Source organism: Lycium ferocissimum, chromosome 5, assembly GCF_029784015.1.
Source record: "Lycium ferocissimum isolate CSIRO_LF1 chromosome 5, AGI_CSIRO_Lferr_CH_V1, whole genome shotgun sequence".
Lineage (NCBI taxonomy): Eukaryota > Viridiplantae > Streptophyta > Magnoliopsida > Solanales > Solanaceae > Lycium > Lycium ferocissimum.
Genome location: NC_081346.1, coordinates 12042077 through 12057728, shown reverse-complemented (window position 1 = coordinate 12057728; position 15652 = coordinate 12042077). Strand labels below are relative to the sequence as shown.

At 33.8% G+C, this 15652-nt stretch overlaps 3 protein-coding genes and 1 non-coding gene across 5 annotated transcripts; 2 read left to right on the top strand and 2 right to left on the bottom strand.

Moving 5' to 3' along the window:
- The first annotated feature begins 2969 nt into the window (after window positions 1-2969).
- On the top strand, window positions 2970-4322 carry LOC132058208 (protein JINGUBANG-like). Its single transcript, XM_059450756.1, has one exon. It carries the CDS (start codon window positions 2991-2993, stop codon window positions 4206-4208), a length of 1218 nt encoding a protein of 405 aa, XP_059306739.1. The 5' UTR covers window positions 2970-2990; the 3' UTR covers window positions 4209-4322.
- A 4803-nt stretch (window positions 4323-9125) lies between these two features.
- TRNAT-UGU (transfer RNA threonine (anticodon UGU)) lies at window positions 9126-9197 on the bottom strand. Its single transcript has one exon. It is a non-coding gene; the product is annotated as a tRNA-Thr (tRNA).
- A 39-nt stretch (window positions 9198-9236) lies between these two features.
- Window positions 9237-11485, top strand: LOC132056023 (protein MHF2 homolog). Of its 2 annotated transcripts, none has more exons than XM_059448063.1 (6): window positions 9237-9341; window positions 9461-9509; window positions 9587-9627; window positions 9835-9874; window positions 11011-11064; window positions 11160-11485. In XM_059448063.1, exons 1-6 carry the CDS (start codon window positions 9315-9317, stop codon window positions 11258-11260), a joined length of 312 nt encoding a protein of 103 aa, XP_059304046.1. In that variant the 5' UTR covers window positions 9237-9314; the 3' UTR covers window positions 11261-11485. The 2 variants fall into 2 exon arrangements, with proteins under 2 accessions (XP_059304046.1, XP_059304045.1); XM_059448062.1 differs by having other exon boundaries at window positions 9242-9341; window positions 11157-11485.
- A 1189-nt stretch (window positions 11486-12674) lies between these two features.
- On the bottom strand, window positions 12675-14981 carry LOC132056022 (leucine-rich repeat receptor-like serine/threonine/tyrosine-protein kinase SOBIR1). Its single transcript, XM_059448061.1, has one exon. The coding sequence runs from the start codon at window positions 14790-14792 to the stop codon at window positions 12867-12869; it is 1926 nt and encodes a 641-aa protein (XP_059304044.1). The 5' UTR covers window positions 14793-14981; the 3' UTR covers window positions 12675-12866.
- Window positions 14982-15652: the final 671 nt, after the last annotated feature.

Sequence of the window (15652 nt, the reverse complement as noted above, 5' to 3'; positions counted from 1 at the left end):
TCATATCAGTCAATGTTTTAAGTTCAACGAATAAATTGGACCCCGGAAGAGCATTGTTTGGTATTTCCATAGACAAAGACGATCACTCTTTTAAGACAGTAATCGTATCACGACTCAAGCCTTCTTTTATTCTTTACTCTCTTTTTTATATCTCTCTTCGCTTTTCCTTCTTTCTGTATCAAAATTTTCTAACAACCTCAAAATGATATTAAAAAAAAAAAAAACTACTGCTCTACGTACTATATACTATTAAGTAAAATTTTCATAAACAGCTACTTTTTAGCTCATTCTAACAACCTATAACTAAATGTTATATATTTACAATTCGTAGCTAGATGTCTCTATATTTAGGTACAATATTTGGTATACTAAAATATAGTGCAAATATAGCGGAAATATAGATTTTGGGCTAACCGAAATTGCTATATTTATGGAAACAAAAATCGTTCCAATTTAAATTAAAATCGAGCTTTATTGTTCCCGATTCACGCAAATATCATCCCATTCCATATACGATCCCATATCTCATTCAAACAGCCTACACAAATTCAAAAAAATTTGAATTCAAAAAAGTACATTCATATTTTTAACCAAAAAATAAAAGATTCAATGATTAGTTAAGGAATTACAAATTTTATGCGGGACCGGCATACTCATGCCTTATGGGCGGACTTGGCATAAGTATCGGGTCAAGCATAACTTTGATAATTCCTTCACAAAGTTATGCCGGTGGGGGCATACTTTTAATGGGCAAACTTTTATCTTTGGACCGCATAACTTTGTGAAGGAATTATCAAAGTTATCGGACAAGAGATACTTATGCCAATTCTCGCCCATAAGGCATAAGTATGCGGGTGCGACGCATAACTTTGGTAATTCCTTTACAAATTTATGCGGTGGGGGCATACTTTTAATGGACAAACTATTATGCGGACCGGCATAAACTTGTGAAGGAATTATCAAAGTTATGCGGACCGCATACTTATGCCAAGTCCATAAGGCATAAGTATGCGGGTCCCAAAGCATAACTTTGGTAATTCCTTCACAAGTGTATGCGGGTTGGGGGCATAGCGAAATTTAAACTCTGCCTTGTGAATTTTTTTTAATATTTGTTTTTCATATATATTTGGGCTATATTTTAGTTGCATTTTATCGATCGGTATATAAATCTTATTCGTTTCTTGTTAACTATATTTCATATATTTTTTACATATATTTGAAGTGTATTTAGATGAAATTTTAACTTTTGTAACACCTTTGTACATTAAAAAATGGACTTATGAAATATATCTCGTATATATTTTATGTATATTCCGTATTTGCTCAAGTTAGATATCTTGCTTTGTTAAATGAATACATTTCACGAGAAAATGAAAAATGGAATGTATACATTGAAAAAATAACATACTTGAAAGAAACAACAATATAAAAATCATAAGGTGGTGTTCAACATTAATCATCCTAAAAAACATTACGCACATGAAACGATATGTCCAAAATTAAAAAACGCAACAAAAGTCGCAACCAACTACGCTATTGTTCAACATGAAAATCAAAAACACAAAAGACTTGGTGGCCTAATCAAGATCTTTTATCAAGCGCATCGTAATCAAGCTATTTGGTCTAATTGGTCTTGGAGGTTGCTCGTTATCACTTGATGCATTGTTGTTTGACTTATCCCATGCATAGTCGCATAAAAGGGCACCGTATCTCATACGGTGCCAATTTGCATCAATTCGGTTGGGATGACTTCACTTGAGCTCAAGTATTCGGCAAAGCTGCCACATACACACCACAATCACTGAAAAAAATGATCAAAAATTTTACTTACAGATACGTAATAACTGTCAACAAAATACACACGAATATACTTAAAAATCTTAAAAATTACGTTATGGTGAAGAACAATAAACACGACTTAAGCGAAGAAACATGTGAAAAAAAAAATAACGAGAAAAATATACTTAAAATGCACATAAAAAATAGATCTGGTTAATTAACAGATCTGTAATAACTGTACGAAAAAAAAATGAACTAAATATACTGAAAATATAAGATAAATATACCTCTGCATCACTGATAATTAATTATTTAGAGTTGCATTACTGATTCAAACGAAAAAAAAAAAATACTCCGAAAATATAGGTTAAATACACGGTGAAAATTAAAAAATCAGTATAGAATCTTACCTTTTTTGGGAATTAGATTTGAATCATGAGTGAAATTAATGAGTAGTTAATTAGAGATAACAAAGGGAAGTTGTAGAATTGTAAAACTGATTTGAAATTGGAGAAAATTTAGGGATATTGTGAATAATGGCGTGAAGTTAGTGGGATAGGAGAGAGAGACGTTTTTGTTGGCTTAAATTTAGGGGTGTGGAAAGTTATCAGATGAGTGGTAAAAAACTGGTAGCTATGTGGAGTAAATATGTTATACTTTAGCTACTAAATATAATTATTGAAAAGTTTAGTTATGTTCCATAAATAGGTAATAATGGAAGCTATGCCAAGTAAATTTTACTACTATTAATGCACAGACTAACAGAAGTTAATAATCCGAAAATAATCGAATTGACTATTAAGCTGCATTAAATAGCGTCTAGTTGGTTGAGGGATTACATAATTAGTAGAACTTATAGACCGGCGACCAAATATCAGTAAATGAAAAGAACCGCATTAGCTACAAATTAGTAGGAGTGCTAGGTTTTTCTTAGTGAGAATTATATGAAAATTCCCATCGGACAACACTTGGACCAACCAACTGACTTTAACATGACTCATATTGCTCCACCATAAAGTCACGATTTGATTTCTGACATAACATTATTTTTATAGACAAAATTAAAGGCCAGGCGTCAAATTCCCTTCGCCCTTTTGCATGCATTTTTTATTCGACCCTATTGTTGGCCTCAGCCTTCAAATACCCCCCTCAAACCAAACACTTCTCCATTATTCATTTGTTGCCTTCAACAAATTAACGACAAAGAAAAAATGGAGGTGCCAAAATGGTTTTGCAATAATGGTCAATATTCATCATCAGCTTATTTTGAAGATTCAAATTCGGATGAAAAACAAAGCACTACTTCAACAACATATGAAGAAAATAGCTCTTGCAGTATTGACACCTTTGTGATTTCTCCTAATTCTCATAATTCTTGCATAGCCTCTTTCAAAACCATAACCCCTCAAATTTCCCATCTAGCCATTCACAACAACATTTTATATGCTGCATCTCTCAATGAAATCACTGCCTTCGATTTAAATACCTATGAACTTATCGACACATTAACTTCATCTTTTGGCTTAGTAAAATCAATTGTTTTTACCAAATCAAAAATCTTCACAGCCCACCAAGATTGCAAAATTAGGATTTGGAAACTCAAAGCCAAAACAGAAAAGCACCATCTCCTCTCGACTCTACCAACTTTGAAAGATCGAGTCCGACGTGGCATTCTTCCAAAAAATTACGTCCAAATTAGACGTCACAAGCAAAAATTATGGATCGAACATGCAGATACTGTTTCAGGATTAGCTGTTAATGATGGATTAATGTATTCAGTTTCATGGGATAGAACCCTCAAAATTTGGAAAAAGTCAGATTTTTCTTGTTTAGAATCCGTTTTAGGCCACGTTGATGCTATTAACGCTATTGTTGTATCTCACGATGGCGTCGTTTACACGGCTTCGGCTGACGGGGAAATAAAAGTTTGGCAAAGAGAAAAAAATAAGCATAGCTTGGTCACAACATTGAAAAAACACAAGTCATCAGTGAATGCATTAGCTTTAAATAAGGACGGGACAATTTTATTTTCAGGAGGATGTGACGAAAACATTTTAGTATGGGAAAGAGAGGAATGTGTTGATTATATGTTGGCGACGTGGTCGTTGAAAGGACATAAGGGTGCAATTTTGTGCTTGATTTATTTTGATGGTGTTTTAATAAGTGGATCGACTGACAGAAGTGTGAGGATTTGGGAAAAGAGTAGTAGTAGTACTACTACTAGTAGTAAAGAATGTGGATATTTTTGTTCGGTAGTTCTTGAAGGGCATTGTAAACCAGTGAAGTCTGTTGCAGCAGCTTGGGATGATGATGATGTTGAAGAAAATGGAAATAATAATAATAATGGGGTTCTTTCTGTTTTTAGTGGAAGCTTGGATGGAGAAATTAGAGTTTGGCAGGTTATTGTTTCAACTTCACGTCAGAGTTAACCAATATTATTATTCATCAGTTAATTAATTATAATATTAAATTAAACTACTTTTTCATGTTCATTGAATCGTGGATATGATTTATATATTCTCACCACATTGTTGTTTATGATCAATTAAACTACTATGTTTTATTTTACCGCCTTGTATATAACTGTTCTGCGAAGGGCAGTTCCCTCAAACAATGAGGAGAAGGGCCACTTTCTATAATGGCTAGTTACTGGAGTATAAATTATGTCTTCTTCAGCCAAAAAAAAAAAAATGTTACCATTGTGGAAATGCTTGAGAAATTCTCGAATAATGAGAAGATATGCATTTCCTCGTTCTAATTCACGGGGCCCTATTTCTTTTTTAGCATGTTTGAAAAAGAAAGTTTCTTTTTAAATTTGAAAATAATTTAATTTAAATTCTGTTATCCTTAATAACAAGCTCCACACAAATGTTACGGCATGTTAATTTAAACTAAATTTCAAAAGTTTAATAGCCACGCAAATATTATGACATGTTTAAAATCATAAGTTTCAAAGATATTTTTATTTCTTTTTTAAATTTCATGTCATTGAAACAACGGAAGTACTTGTATTACTTAACGGTATGTTAATTTAAACTAAATTTCAAAAGTTTGATAGCCACACAAATATTATGACATGTTTAAAATCATAAGTTTCAAAGATATTTTTATTTCTTTCTTAAATTTCATGTCATTGAAACAACGTAAGTACTTGTATTACTTTTTAAACTAAGCTGGCTAGCCTTTTGATTCTTAAAGTCCTATGATTTATATCATGAAAGCTTACGTATGTTTTATTCTGAAAATCCAGAGCACATCTTTCTGATCTGTTGATATACATTCAATTTGGAGATGCTCCTTTTAATTTCTTAAGTACTCTTTTGGAACTATACTGTGATTTGGTAGCAAGAAAAGCAAACGAAACAAAAGGAAAAGAAACTGTTACAATATGTTCAAAAGGCGATCACCATTCCCCAACCAAAAAGTATTCATATGATAATATGTAGTTTGTGCACCATGTGCCTTTCATAATATGAATTCAACTGAATTTGAAAATATATGTGTGCTTGCACCTACTACTAGTGCTGTGCTTTCCACTGCTATGCTTTTATACCTTCATTCTTCTTGATGGACGTTAAGAAAAGGAAAAATAGTTATAAGTTATAACTAATGATTTTTCAAGTAAGCATATTTTATTGTTAATGGAATAATAGTGATCAATAATAGTAATGTAAAATGCAATAAAAGAAAAGGGGAGAGTTGTTTAATATATAGATGCAGCGTGAAACATGCAAAATTGGACATTTTCTGCAATAATGATAGTTCTAGGGAAAAGTTCATTAGTGGGGAAGGGAGACATGAAAGCTACCACTTGACGAACGGCTAATACAAGGTTGACACTTTGACATGACAATTAATAATTAATTCTCTCCCCTATGTACTAGTAGTACTAAGCAAGTGTATATAAGCTATACGCTTTGCCATGTTTGGCGCAGAAAGTGCATAACAAATAGGCTTTGCTTCCAACATAATTTAAAATAGTGTGTTTGAACAAGTATGGCTACCTACACGAAAACCTGTAAAGTATAAGGTCCGGAATATCAATTTCTGTGTAAATAAAAAATTTTATTTGACTATTCTGCCATTAATATATGTTGTGTCGAACCCACGCAATGAATACCTGTTCTTTCCATTTCTTTTCTTTTCCTATAATTCATATTAGATGGAGATATTTGGCTCTTTTAATGACAAAATTACACTAGTGTAAGCTAGCTATTTGCCTAGTTTTATATACATATTATTATATATATACCTAGGATAGTAGGAGTTGCTAATTTAAATAAATTAGCTAGTGCAATTAATGTCACAGCTAGTTGTTTTGCATCATTAAGGAAAACTGATCACATGATGGTCATTGAAAAAAGAAAGGAGAAGGATTGAAGGAGAAAAAGTCGATGTTGATATTTAGCAAGGCTAATTAATTAGTAGTACTAAAGTCTCTCTAGTTAACCATGATGATAACGATGTTAGAGGAGCTAATTAACCGACAAACCCTAAAGCTATCCGTGAAGGTGAAGGTGCTGTTGGAGTTTCCTACGTAGAACTTATTTGTGCTTTTAAAAGAAAAATAAAAAACAGAAATGCTGTTGAGAAAGCTAAGCACATGTCAGCCACCCAGTCGGCTTTTTGTCAACACAAATTCCTATTAAGTGGGAACCCCTTAGTAGCTAATGATATTTAATATGGAGTAACATGGAATAATACCAAACCTTAAGCTTAATTAATTCCATAAAAATAGTGGTTTTGTTATAAAAATAGTGGTTTTGTTAGTGTTAATCATCAGCTTTATTTGTGTCTATATTTGGAATAATAATCATACTTATTAATTTGCGTAAGGGCTTACGTATGGTCTCTCCGGGGAGGGAAGATTACACGATTTATTACGATTAAGTGGCCCTCACAGCAATATATTAAGCTTTATATAAACTATATCCATTTTTTGATACAGTGTTACTAATTACTTTTAGCATTAAATAACCCATGGTTAGCATCTCTAAGCTGAATGTCAGAAATAAGGACTGAGATTGATTATATATGTTTGTCCAAATTACTTGTTTGGTATATGTATATCATTTTTAATTTCTTAATTGTGTAAAAGAATTTGCTTACTTCTTATAGTGCTTCATGAAGGTAATAACAGCATCGATTCAACAAAATAATTTCCTACGATGAGTTACAATTTGAATAGGAAAAAAAAACATCTGTAATGAATTACAAAGACAATTCCCATTAGTTCTAACATTTTGTTGCCTGCTTTTTGAATAACTGTTTAGTATATTTTCGAGGGATATACAACTCCATATACTCGTTTTTCATATCCGGATTATAAAATACAAAAGGATATTTAATTAAGAAGGGGAAAGACAGCTGGTCTCCCAGAATTATTGTATTAGTATATCAAATTTCTTTTAAAGAAAGTGGACACCATTTTGGAAATAATAATTAAAAAAGAAAAGGAAGAATAATTTTGGGACAAAGAGAATTTTCCTTTATATTCCCTGATTTAGTTCTAATTGCTTAAGATTGGCATGGATCTTTCATGGATCTCTCTACAAACCCAAGAGTAATGCAATCCATATAGGTGTCAAATGGATAATTTAAGAAAAATTGATTGAACCGGTAGAATTGAGCGGTATCCAGTCAATTATTATTTGTTATTGTTCAAACTATACCCAATATTTAGGGTAAGTTTAATTTGATAACATTAAATCAAACAGTACCCAATAAATTTATGGGTAAAATATTTTTTATAGGGTGAAAATCATTTACCCTTCCTTTCCAACTTTGCTTTAAAATCAAACTCCCCACAACTTTGAACAATAGACATTCTCTCCCCTTTATCCTAAATGATTTTTTAAAATGCCTATTCTACCCTTATTATCAACCTTTGTTTTTTTATTCTACTTTTTTAAAATCATAATATTTTTATCTTTTAATCTATGTAACAAATTTTCTATGACAAAAAATAAATACTTTTCAGACGAAAAAATAAAAGTGAGAAATACTAATCGAGTATATGAGAATGACGTTCTATAATGAAATAAATGAGTAGAATAAAAAAATTAATTTTTTAATAATAATCAAAACTCTAATATCTATTTACACAAGTGTAAATAACAGTTAATAATAACTTTATAAATATATTTTCAACAGGTAACAAAATAATTAATAAAAATAAGGGTATATTTTATAACAAATTCCCAAACATTATCTATTTTTATTATTGTGAATGGATTTTAAATTATAATTTAGAAAATATTTCATTATTAACAACTAAAACTCATTTACCTATATATACAATAGTGGCCAATAGAGAATTGAAACATGTATCTATATACATATAACATACTTATAACATCTATATACATATAACATACGTATAACATACTTAACACATGTAATATTAAAATAAAATTCATAAAAAAATAGTCTTATTAGATTGTGACAAATTCATAAACGGATTACTCTACTTATCATGTTAATGAACTTAAATAAAAATATATAAATACCTAGGTTAAAAAAAATTATATAAAATAATACGATATTACATAGATGGAGAATTGAAAATATCAAGGGTAAAATAACATTGCATAGGATGGGGGGAGAGGGCGGGGGGGGGGGGGGGGAATGTCTATAGTTCATAGTTGAGGGGGGGAATTTAATTTTTAAAGCAAAGTTGAGGAGGACAAAAGATTTTCACCCGTTTTTTATATATTAAGTTAAAAAGGCATTAAATTTTTTGCTTTGAACCTGGGATGATGCAAACAACGATTAGACCAATATGTAGTTAACATCGATAGTCCCCAACTCCCAAAAATATTCTGCTACTCCTGTTAAAACTAGATTAGTTTTGAGATTTTGAGTAGCATGCCACAGTGTATTCAATTGATCTTGAGTAGCAAGTCATAAGATATTGGATATATATCTTTCATTTTGTTTGTATTAGATTTTCTTCATTGGATATTTAGTCTTAGTAAACTTAATTCTTGAGTCCCATTCAGATTAAAATCTTTCCACTCGTATGATTTGGATTTATCGTCTTTGCTTAATTTGTTTCACACTAATGTATAGTGAGACGAATCTCTATTTAGCCGTTTCTCATGTTCATTAACACATCACCTTTTGCCAATATTCTATGCAAGCATGCCCTGTATTGTATTATAACTAGCGTCTCCCATGACGTCTTAGGAAAAGTATCAAAAATTAATTGAAGTGTACCAATCAAGAAGTTTGGTTTTGGCTAAACAAAATAGATAGAAAAATCGATGAATTCAATAAAATAATCGTGAACCGTCAACACTCTCAGCAATCTGAAAAAAACAAAAAATATGCAGAGAAGTGTAAGTTGCCCTCACGCAGGATCGAACTACGGACCTTCAGTTTACAAGACTGACGCTCTACCACTGAGCTATAAGGGCTTCTTGTTGCTGTCCTTTTATTTTAATGGAATTTAGTGTGAACATTCTTGTTTGCCCCTTTCTGTCCTTTTCAGCGTTGTTGCGGATTCGCTATTCATTTGAGGGAGGGAGCATCCGATGGAGAAGGAGAACACCTTCGATCCGGTAATCATACCTTCTTCTTTTTTTCTCAATTTTCCACTTTCAATACGAACATTAATTTGTTCCCTGACGAAATTATTTAATCTGAGAAAAATAAAACTGTTTTGTTTGTATTGAAACAGGATTTGGTCCACGAAATTTTCAAGCTAGTTTGGAAAAGGAAAGCTGCAGGTTCTATTTCACGTTTTCTTCTGCAATTGAACTTTATTGCTTTTATTTTCTCGTTACGTAATTGATAATTGTTGCAGAGCGTGGGAAAAATGAATTATCTGAGAATATGGACAACGAGGTATATATAATTCGTCAATCCTTTCATTTTTCACATTATTTCCTTGTTTTTTCCCGAATTTTTTGAATTTTAATTTTTATCCGGTGAAATTAGAGTAAAACATTTTACTTTAAGTTTGATCAGTCTGCGAATTTTGTTTGGAATTATTGTGTATGGTTCAAGTGTGTGCTGTTAAACTTGAAAAGCATTTTGTAAATGTGTTTGTAGGTTGGAGCTGGATCATCAAAGAGAAGTCGCCCTACCTTTGGTAATAACTTGCCCAATAAATATCTAATTCACGCTATTACATTTGTTAAATTGATTCAATTGGTTAAATATACGCTGGAAATTTTAGACTTTAAAGTGAAATTACTTTTAAGTTCATTTTATGGCGATATGTGTATATGCATGTTAATTAATGAACTCGCTACTCATACGTACTTTGAGATGGTTTTTTTGTTTTTTGGAATTTTTGAATGTGGATTAAGGCATGATCTATCTAAATATTTTGGAGATAAACCAATCAGTTAGTTTAATTGGGAAGGAATTATAGATGCCAATTACATATCTGCTAGAAAGGGGTATGACATGAGAAATAGGCTAGGTGCTTAATGGGAGAAAGAGAGCATGGAATGAACTTATAACAAACATAATCCGATTCTACAATCCAGGTCGTTGTTCAAGATAGTTTTGCAGACCAGATGTGCTCTCTCAGTTCTTTTGCCCTAACAAAAGGGAAAAGAAAAAGACAGAAAGATTGCGTTATTTTTTCCGTGAAGGTTGTTTGGTTTATTTTATGTATCACAGAGACGTTCTGAGTCTAAAATTCAATTTCTCTTACTTGTACCTGGTGTAGATGAATGTAAACATAAGTGAATTAATTACATTGTTCTAGGATCTAGTTAGGATATTCCCCAAATTTGTACTAGAGGAAGGTTCGCAAGGTTTATATGTCACGCATGTCAAGTTACAAGGATTTTCAAGCAAGATATTTCCTTGTGCTTTGAAAAGTAAAATAATATACTTCTCTCTGTTTTTTCTATATTATTTAACAAAGGTTAGTCTCTTCATGGCATGCAAGGTAGCATAAGTCGAAGGAAAGAAGAAGTTTAATATTCTTACATTTCTCATTTCTTGTAACGGCTTTAGATGTACTAGAAATGTGGTTTGTGGCGACTGGTGAGCAAGCTTTTCTGTGTATTACCTTCTTGATAATAATGGCATATCTAACCTTTAACAAGAACTGCATTTTATTCCAACTTCAGTAACTGTTTCTTATGCAGGTATTTACATTTTCTTACATGTGTTGGACTCCGCTTTGTTATATATTTGCTTAAATGGAATACATTCCTTGGACAATGAGTTTTCCTTCTCATGTGTGTGTTTCTGTGTTGATGTTAAAAGCTAATGCAAATGCACTGAAGCTGAGCTCTGAATTCCTCCGAGTCTTTGTAGCAGGTTTGAGCATCAATGAAGAAAAATTATGTTATTTACTTGGCTAAACTTACCCATGCATTCTTTTTATCTTGAGATTTGTTTCCTTGATGTAGAAGCTATACAACGTGCTGCTACTATTGCTGAAGCGGAGGGCAGTATCAAAATAGAAGCAACACATTTAGAGAGGATACTTCCTCAGTTACTTCTAGATTTTTAAGGTACTTGAAGGAGATATGGAATCATAAAGCTTTGTCTGTACAAGAGTCCAGAAATGGGGTTTATCTTCTTAAAAGTTGGAATGCCTCTTTTCTCCTCTAAACGTTCTAGATGTTGGATGATTTCTTTGTAGCTGTTGGACTAACTAGCAAACTTTGATAAGAGATGTGCTTTTAGGATGTACGATACTCCACATGTTCTCGAAAAATTAAATTTTTGTTTTCTATGCAGCTGTTTATTTCCTTGTCATTTTTTCTCAAGATAATCACAATTTTTTATATTAGTTTTCAAATCAATCTTATGGATTGAAGAAGTTTTAGTGCTAGAAACCATTGTCATGTACTGTGATTGAATTTCGCTCGACTTTCCTTCAGAAAGTGCAATTAGGTCAGGACGACCGCGAAATCGCCCAACTTTTTCAGATTACAGGCCAGTAGGTATATCTTATACCATGTATTGTATCAATGTCTTAAAGACGAAACTAAGTGGCATATTATCCTGTCTAGAAAGGTTTCATATTTGCCATTGCATGTATAATCTGCTCTAAGATTAACGAATGCAGATTTTTATTTCACACCGAGGAATAGGGAGATACACTTATGTAATTTAGTGCTGACATAAAACCGAAAGGTATAAAACAAAATGAGGTCTTAGTCCATATGATGTTATTGATAAGTTAGGACACAACACTGTAGGATACAGAACCTTCAAATAAAAACGGAAACACACACTAGTTTTTGCAAATTCCAGTTCTAATATGCCTTTCTTGTTTCCATAATTTGCTAAGACCATTAGATGAAGTAAAACATATAGGAGGGAAACACCATCCTCATGACCTTTAGACAGAATTTGAATTCATGATTTGTACTTTCTGCCTTTTAGCTTTGAGCTCACAGCATGGAGGATCCTGGTTCTACACCTTTTGTTGTTAAAAAGCGATTACCCGGACAAACAATCATGTTATTGGTGCCTGCTGCATTCAAGATGCTCAGGTTTTCGCCAGACATTCTAAATAAGTTCATCGGGTGTTACTGTGTTAGTGGTTAGAATACTATTTCCTCTTCGAATGATTCTAAATGCCGGCTGTATTATACTAATGAACCAAATAATGATGTGCTTTCTGTTTCATGTTTAAAATCTTACATGATCTAGGGTACTTGAAGTGTTATAGATCAATTCACCAGCTGCTCTCTTGCCTGTGGATACAAGTGTTTCTATATTGATCATATTAGTTCTATTGGAGAATTAGTAGTTTCTGCACTGAGTCGAAAGAATTCCATTCACATCTCCAACTTCAGACAATAGTGTCTGGAGAATTAGTAGTTTCTGCCTCAAGTGAAAGGACTCCATTCAATTTCATACCATGCTTTGAGGTATCATAATATAGCAGAGGACACTTATGCAAAGAACTCTCATACAGCTAAATATAAACTTCTTATATTGGAATTGTAACAAAATACACAAGGACAGTCTCTCATATTGGAGATGTAACAGAATACACAAGGACAGTCTCTCATAGTGGAGATGTAACAGAATACACAAGGACAGTCTCTCATAGTGGAGATATAACAGAATACACAAGGACAGTCTTATACAAGGATACTCTCTTAGTTTAATGGCCAACTTTGCTTAATCTGCATCAACATGCACCTAACATCCTTACTGTTAGGCCTTTCCTTTGGATTCTCCAGGGTACAAAAGCAGGCAATTTTGAGAACCAAAAGCATTTGCTCATCGTTTCCGTTACCCATCAGCTTTGGATCGATTGCTCTATTTGGATCCTCAGAAGTCATGACATTTCTCATCCATTTCACTAAACTCATCTCAGGAGTGGTCTGGAAGAACTCATCTGATGGAAGCTTTCCCATAACTAGCACGCCAAGCAACACCCCGAAGCTGTATATATCACACTTATCTGTGAACTTTAGTGTCTGATGATATTCTGGCGCAATGTATCCTATAGTTCCTGCCACATTTGAAGTTGTAATATGTGTATGAGCATCTGGGACAGCCTTAGCAAGGCCAAAATCCGCAATTCGAGCTTCCATGTCATCATCAAGGAGGACATTTCCTGGCTTTAGATCTCTGTGAATTATACGCTGAGTGTGATTTATATGGAGATACTCGAGTCCAGCAGCTATTCCGACTGCAATTCGGTGACGTGCTGACCAATCTAGTTCCCGTGTCCCCTCTCTGACTTGCTGGAGGGTATCCTGTAAGCTCCCATTTTTCATGTACTCATAGACCAAGTAATGACAGTCTGGTCTTGGCATATGTGCCAGTAGGGGAAGCAAATTCCGGTGTCTGATTTGACCTACAATTTTGATTTCTGATTTTATCTGGCGCATTTTCTTATTCATAGCTTTGCTATCTTCTTCAGTGAGTTCTGCAGCATCCCTTGGGGGTTGTATGATCTTCTTTACAGCAATAATCTTTCCATTACTTCCCGGTAACTCAGCTTTATAAACTTCTCCACAACCACCTTTCCCAATGAGTTCTAGTGATGCCATTCCGTCTTCTTTCTCCAAAAAAGCCAAGTCCTCGGCTTTCTTAATCAATGGACTGAAAATTGTTAAACTTGAATCATTTGTGCTCCCTCGGATGATAAACATAAGCACCTTGAAGAGCATGCAAAAGACCAGCGCAGATAAGCCCCCAGCGAAAGCTCCAGCGAAGAATCCAAGAATCCAGGCGCTTACCTTTCTTCTGGTCTTGTTATGTTTGTGCCCTGGTACCACAACTCTACTAGGTGCTGGAGCTTGGACATTTCCTGAACTGGGCTGCGGTGCCATTGCAGGCATGTGTCTTGACCTTCTTGAGTTCTCAGCAAGTATGTAACGCTTGGGAACATAATCTTTTCGGTTTAAGTCTGCTGATAGGTGTTCAACTTGACTCACGACAGGCACCGGCCCTTCAAGGAAACTATTCCCTGAAATATTGAGGAGCCGGAGATTTCTGAAAGATTTCAAGGATTGAGGTATTTTGCCAGTGAACATGTTATCAGCAAGGGAGAGTTTTTCAAGGTTGGGAAAGTATTTCAAGAAGTTCAGGTTCCCAGATAACTCATTAGAGCCAAGGTCAAGGATTCTAAGGCGGACTAGAGATGATAATTCAGACGGGACTTTGCCAGAAAATTGGTTGTCTTGAAGGTTCAAGATTTCCAATTTCCGGCAGCTGACAATTTGAGTTGGAATTATGTCAAAGAGTTCATTGTTTTGGAGGGACAGTTCTTTGAGCTCAGAAAGCCTGCCAATGGAAGGAGACAGAGTGCCCTTTAGCCCATAGGATTTGAGGACGACCCTTGTGACTCTTAGCACGTATGAATTGTTTGTGAGTCGTCGTTCGCATGATATTGTAACAGAGTTGCATGGGTTCTCAAGAGCATTGCGTTGAGCAGGTATGCCTAAGCCTTTTTGGACAAGCAAAAGAGCACTGTGGTCAGGTGAGTAAAGGTTGAGTCTTGCATGAACAAGCAGGATCAGAGTGAAAAAAGACAAAAAAGAAAGGTGGGTTTGGGAGGCAGTGAAGGCCATTGGGATGACGATTTGTGGCAGTTCTGGGTGGAATTGGGAGGTGGATAAGGCACCACACTAGTGGTGCTTGAGGAGTAGGATGTATATCTTTTAGTTGTTTGGTGGTTCTATGAAAGGAAGGCTGGTATATAAGGTAATCAGAAGTGGAGCATGACTACATAAGTCAAGCAGGGACCGTGTGGAAAACTTAAGCCTTCCAGGGTCCCAATGTGTTTAATTTCTTCTCCTCATGAGTTGACCTGTGAAATTCCTAATTTGCCATTTTCATAACCCAAAATTTGGGGACAAAGTGTGTTTTACGTGCTTGGATGGTTGTTTTGCATGTATTGTATTTGTATCGTATCTATTGTTACTTTAAATACAATGTTTGTTTTAATTGTTGCTTAATATTTATTTTATCGTATTGTTAAATCAATCATCATGTAACGACAAAAAGTTCAATTTTATGTAACGACTGAGTTGGTGTGATCGCATCGTTATTTTATTTTTTTCTCACTTTGTCTTTGCTTAATTATTTAATAATTATATTTTATCCTACACAATCTTTCTATAATAATTCTTCCCCATATCCTACTTTTCTTTATAATAGTATAAGGTTATTCTTCAGATTGTTGATGTGCGGCATTATGTAGCTACGAGAAATGATATAGTCTATCCAAACGTTATATTCATCAAAACAATATAATACATCAATACTATACAATTCGATACGTTATGAAACGACTATCAGTGTTTTACTTCAGTTGGTTCGTAGAACTTTGGCTGAATAGTGTGGAATTTGACGTCCATCGCTATCATACAGATGAATATTAAGCTGATTGAAGAGTTCATTGGATTCAAAAGAGAATGTAGAATGCCAG

Excerpts from the sequence above, each read along its gene's own strand:
- LOC132056023 (XM_059448062.1), top strand. The coding sequence starts at position 9,315 with ATGGAGAAGGAGAACACCTTCGATCCG. Across the intron at positions 9,342-9,460 it reads AGGAGAACACCTTCGATCCG|GATTTGGTCCACGAAATTTT; the intron begins GTAATCATACCT and ends GTATTGAAACAG. Across the intron at positions 9,628-9,834 it reads CTGAGAATATGGACAACGAG|GTTGGAGCTGGATCATCAAA; the intron begins GTATATATAATT and ends ATGTGTTTGTAG.
- LOC132058208 (XM_059450756.1), top strand. The coding sequence starts at position 2,991 with ATGGAGGTGCCAAAATGGTTTTGCAATAATGGTCAATATTCATCATCA.
- LOC132056022 (XM_059448061.1), bottom strand. The coding sequence starts at position 14,792 with ATGGCCTTCACTGCCTCCCAAACCCACCTTTCTTTTTTGTCTTTTTTC.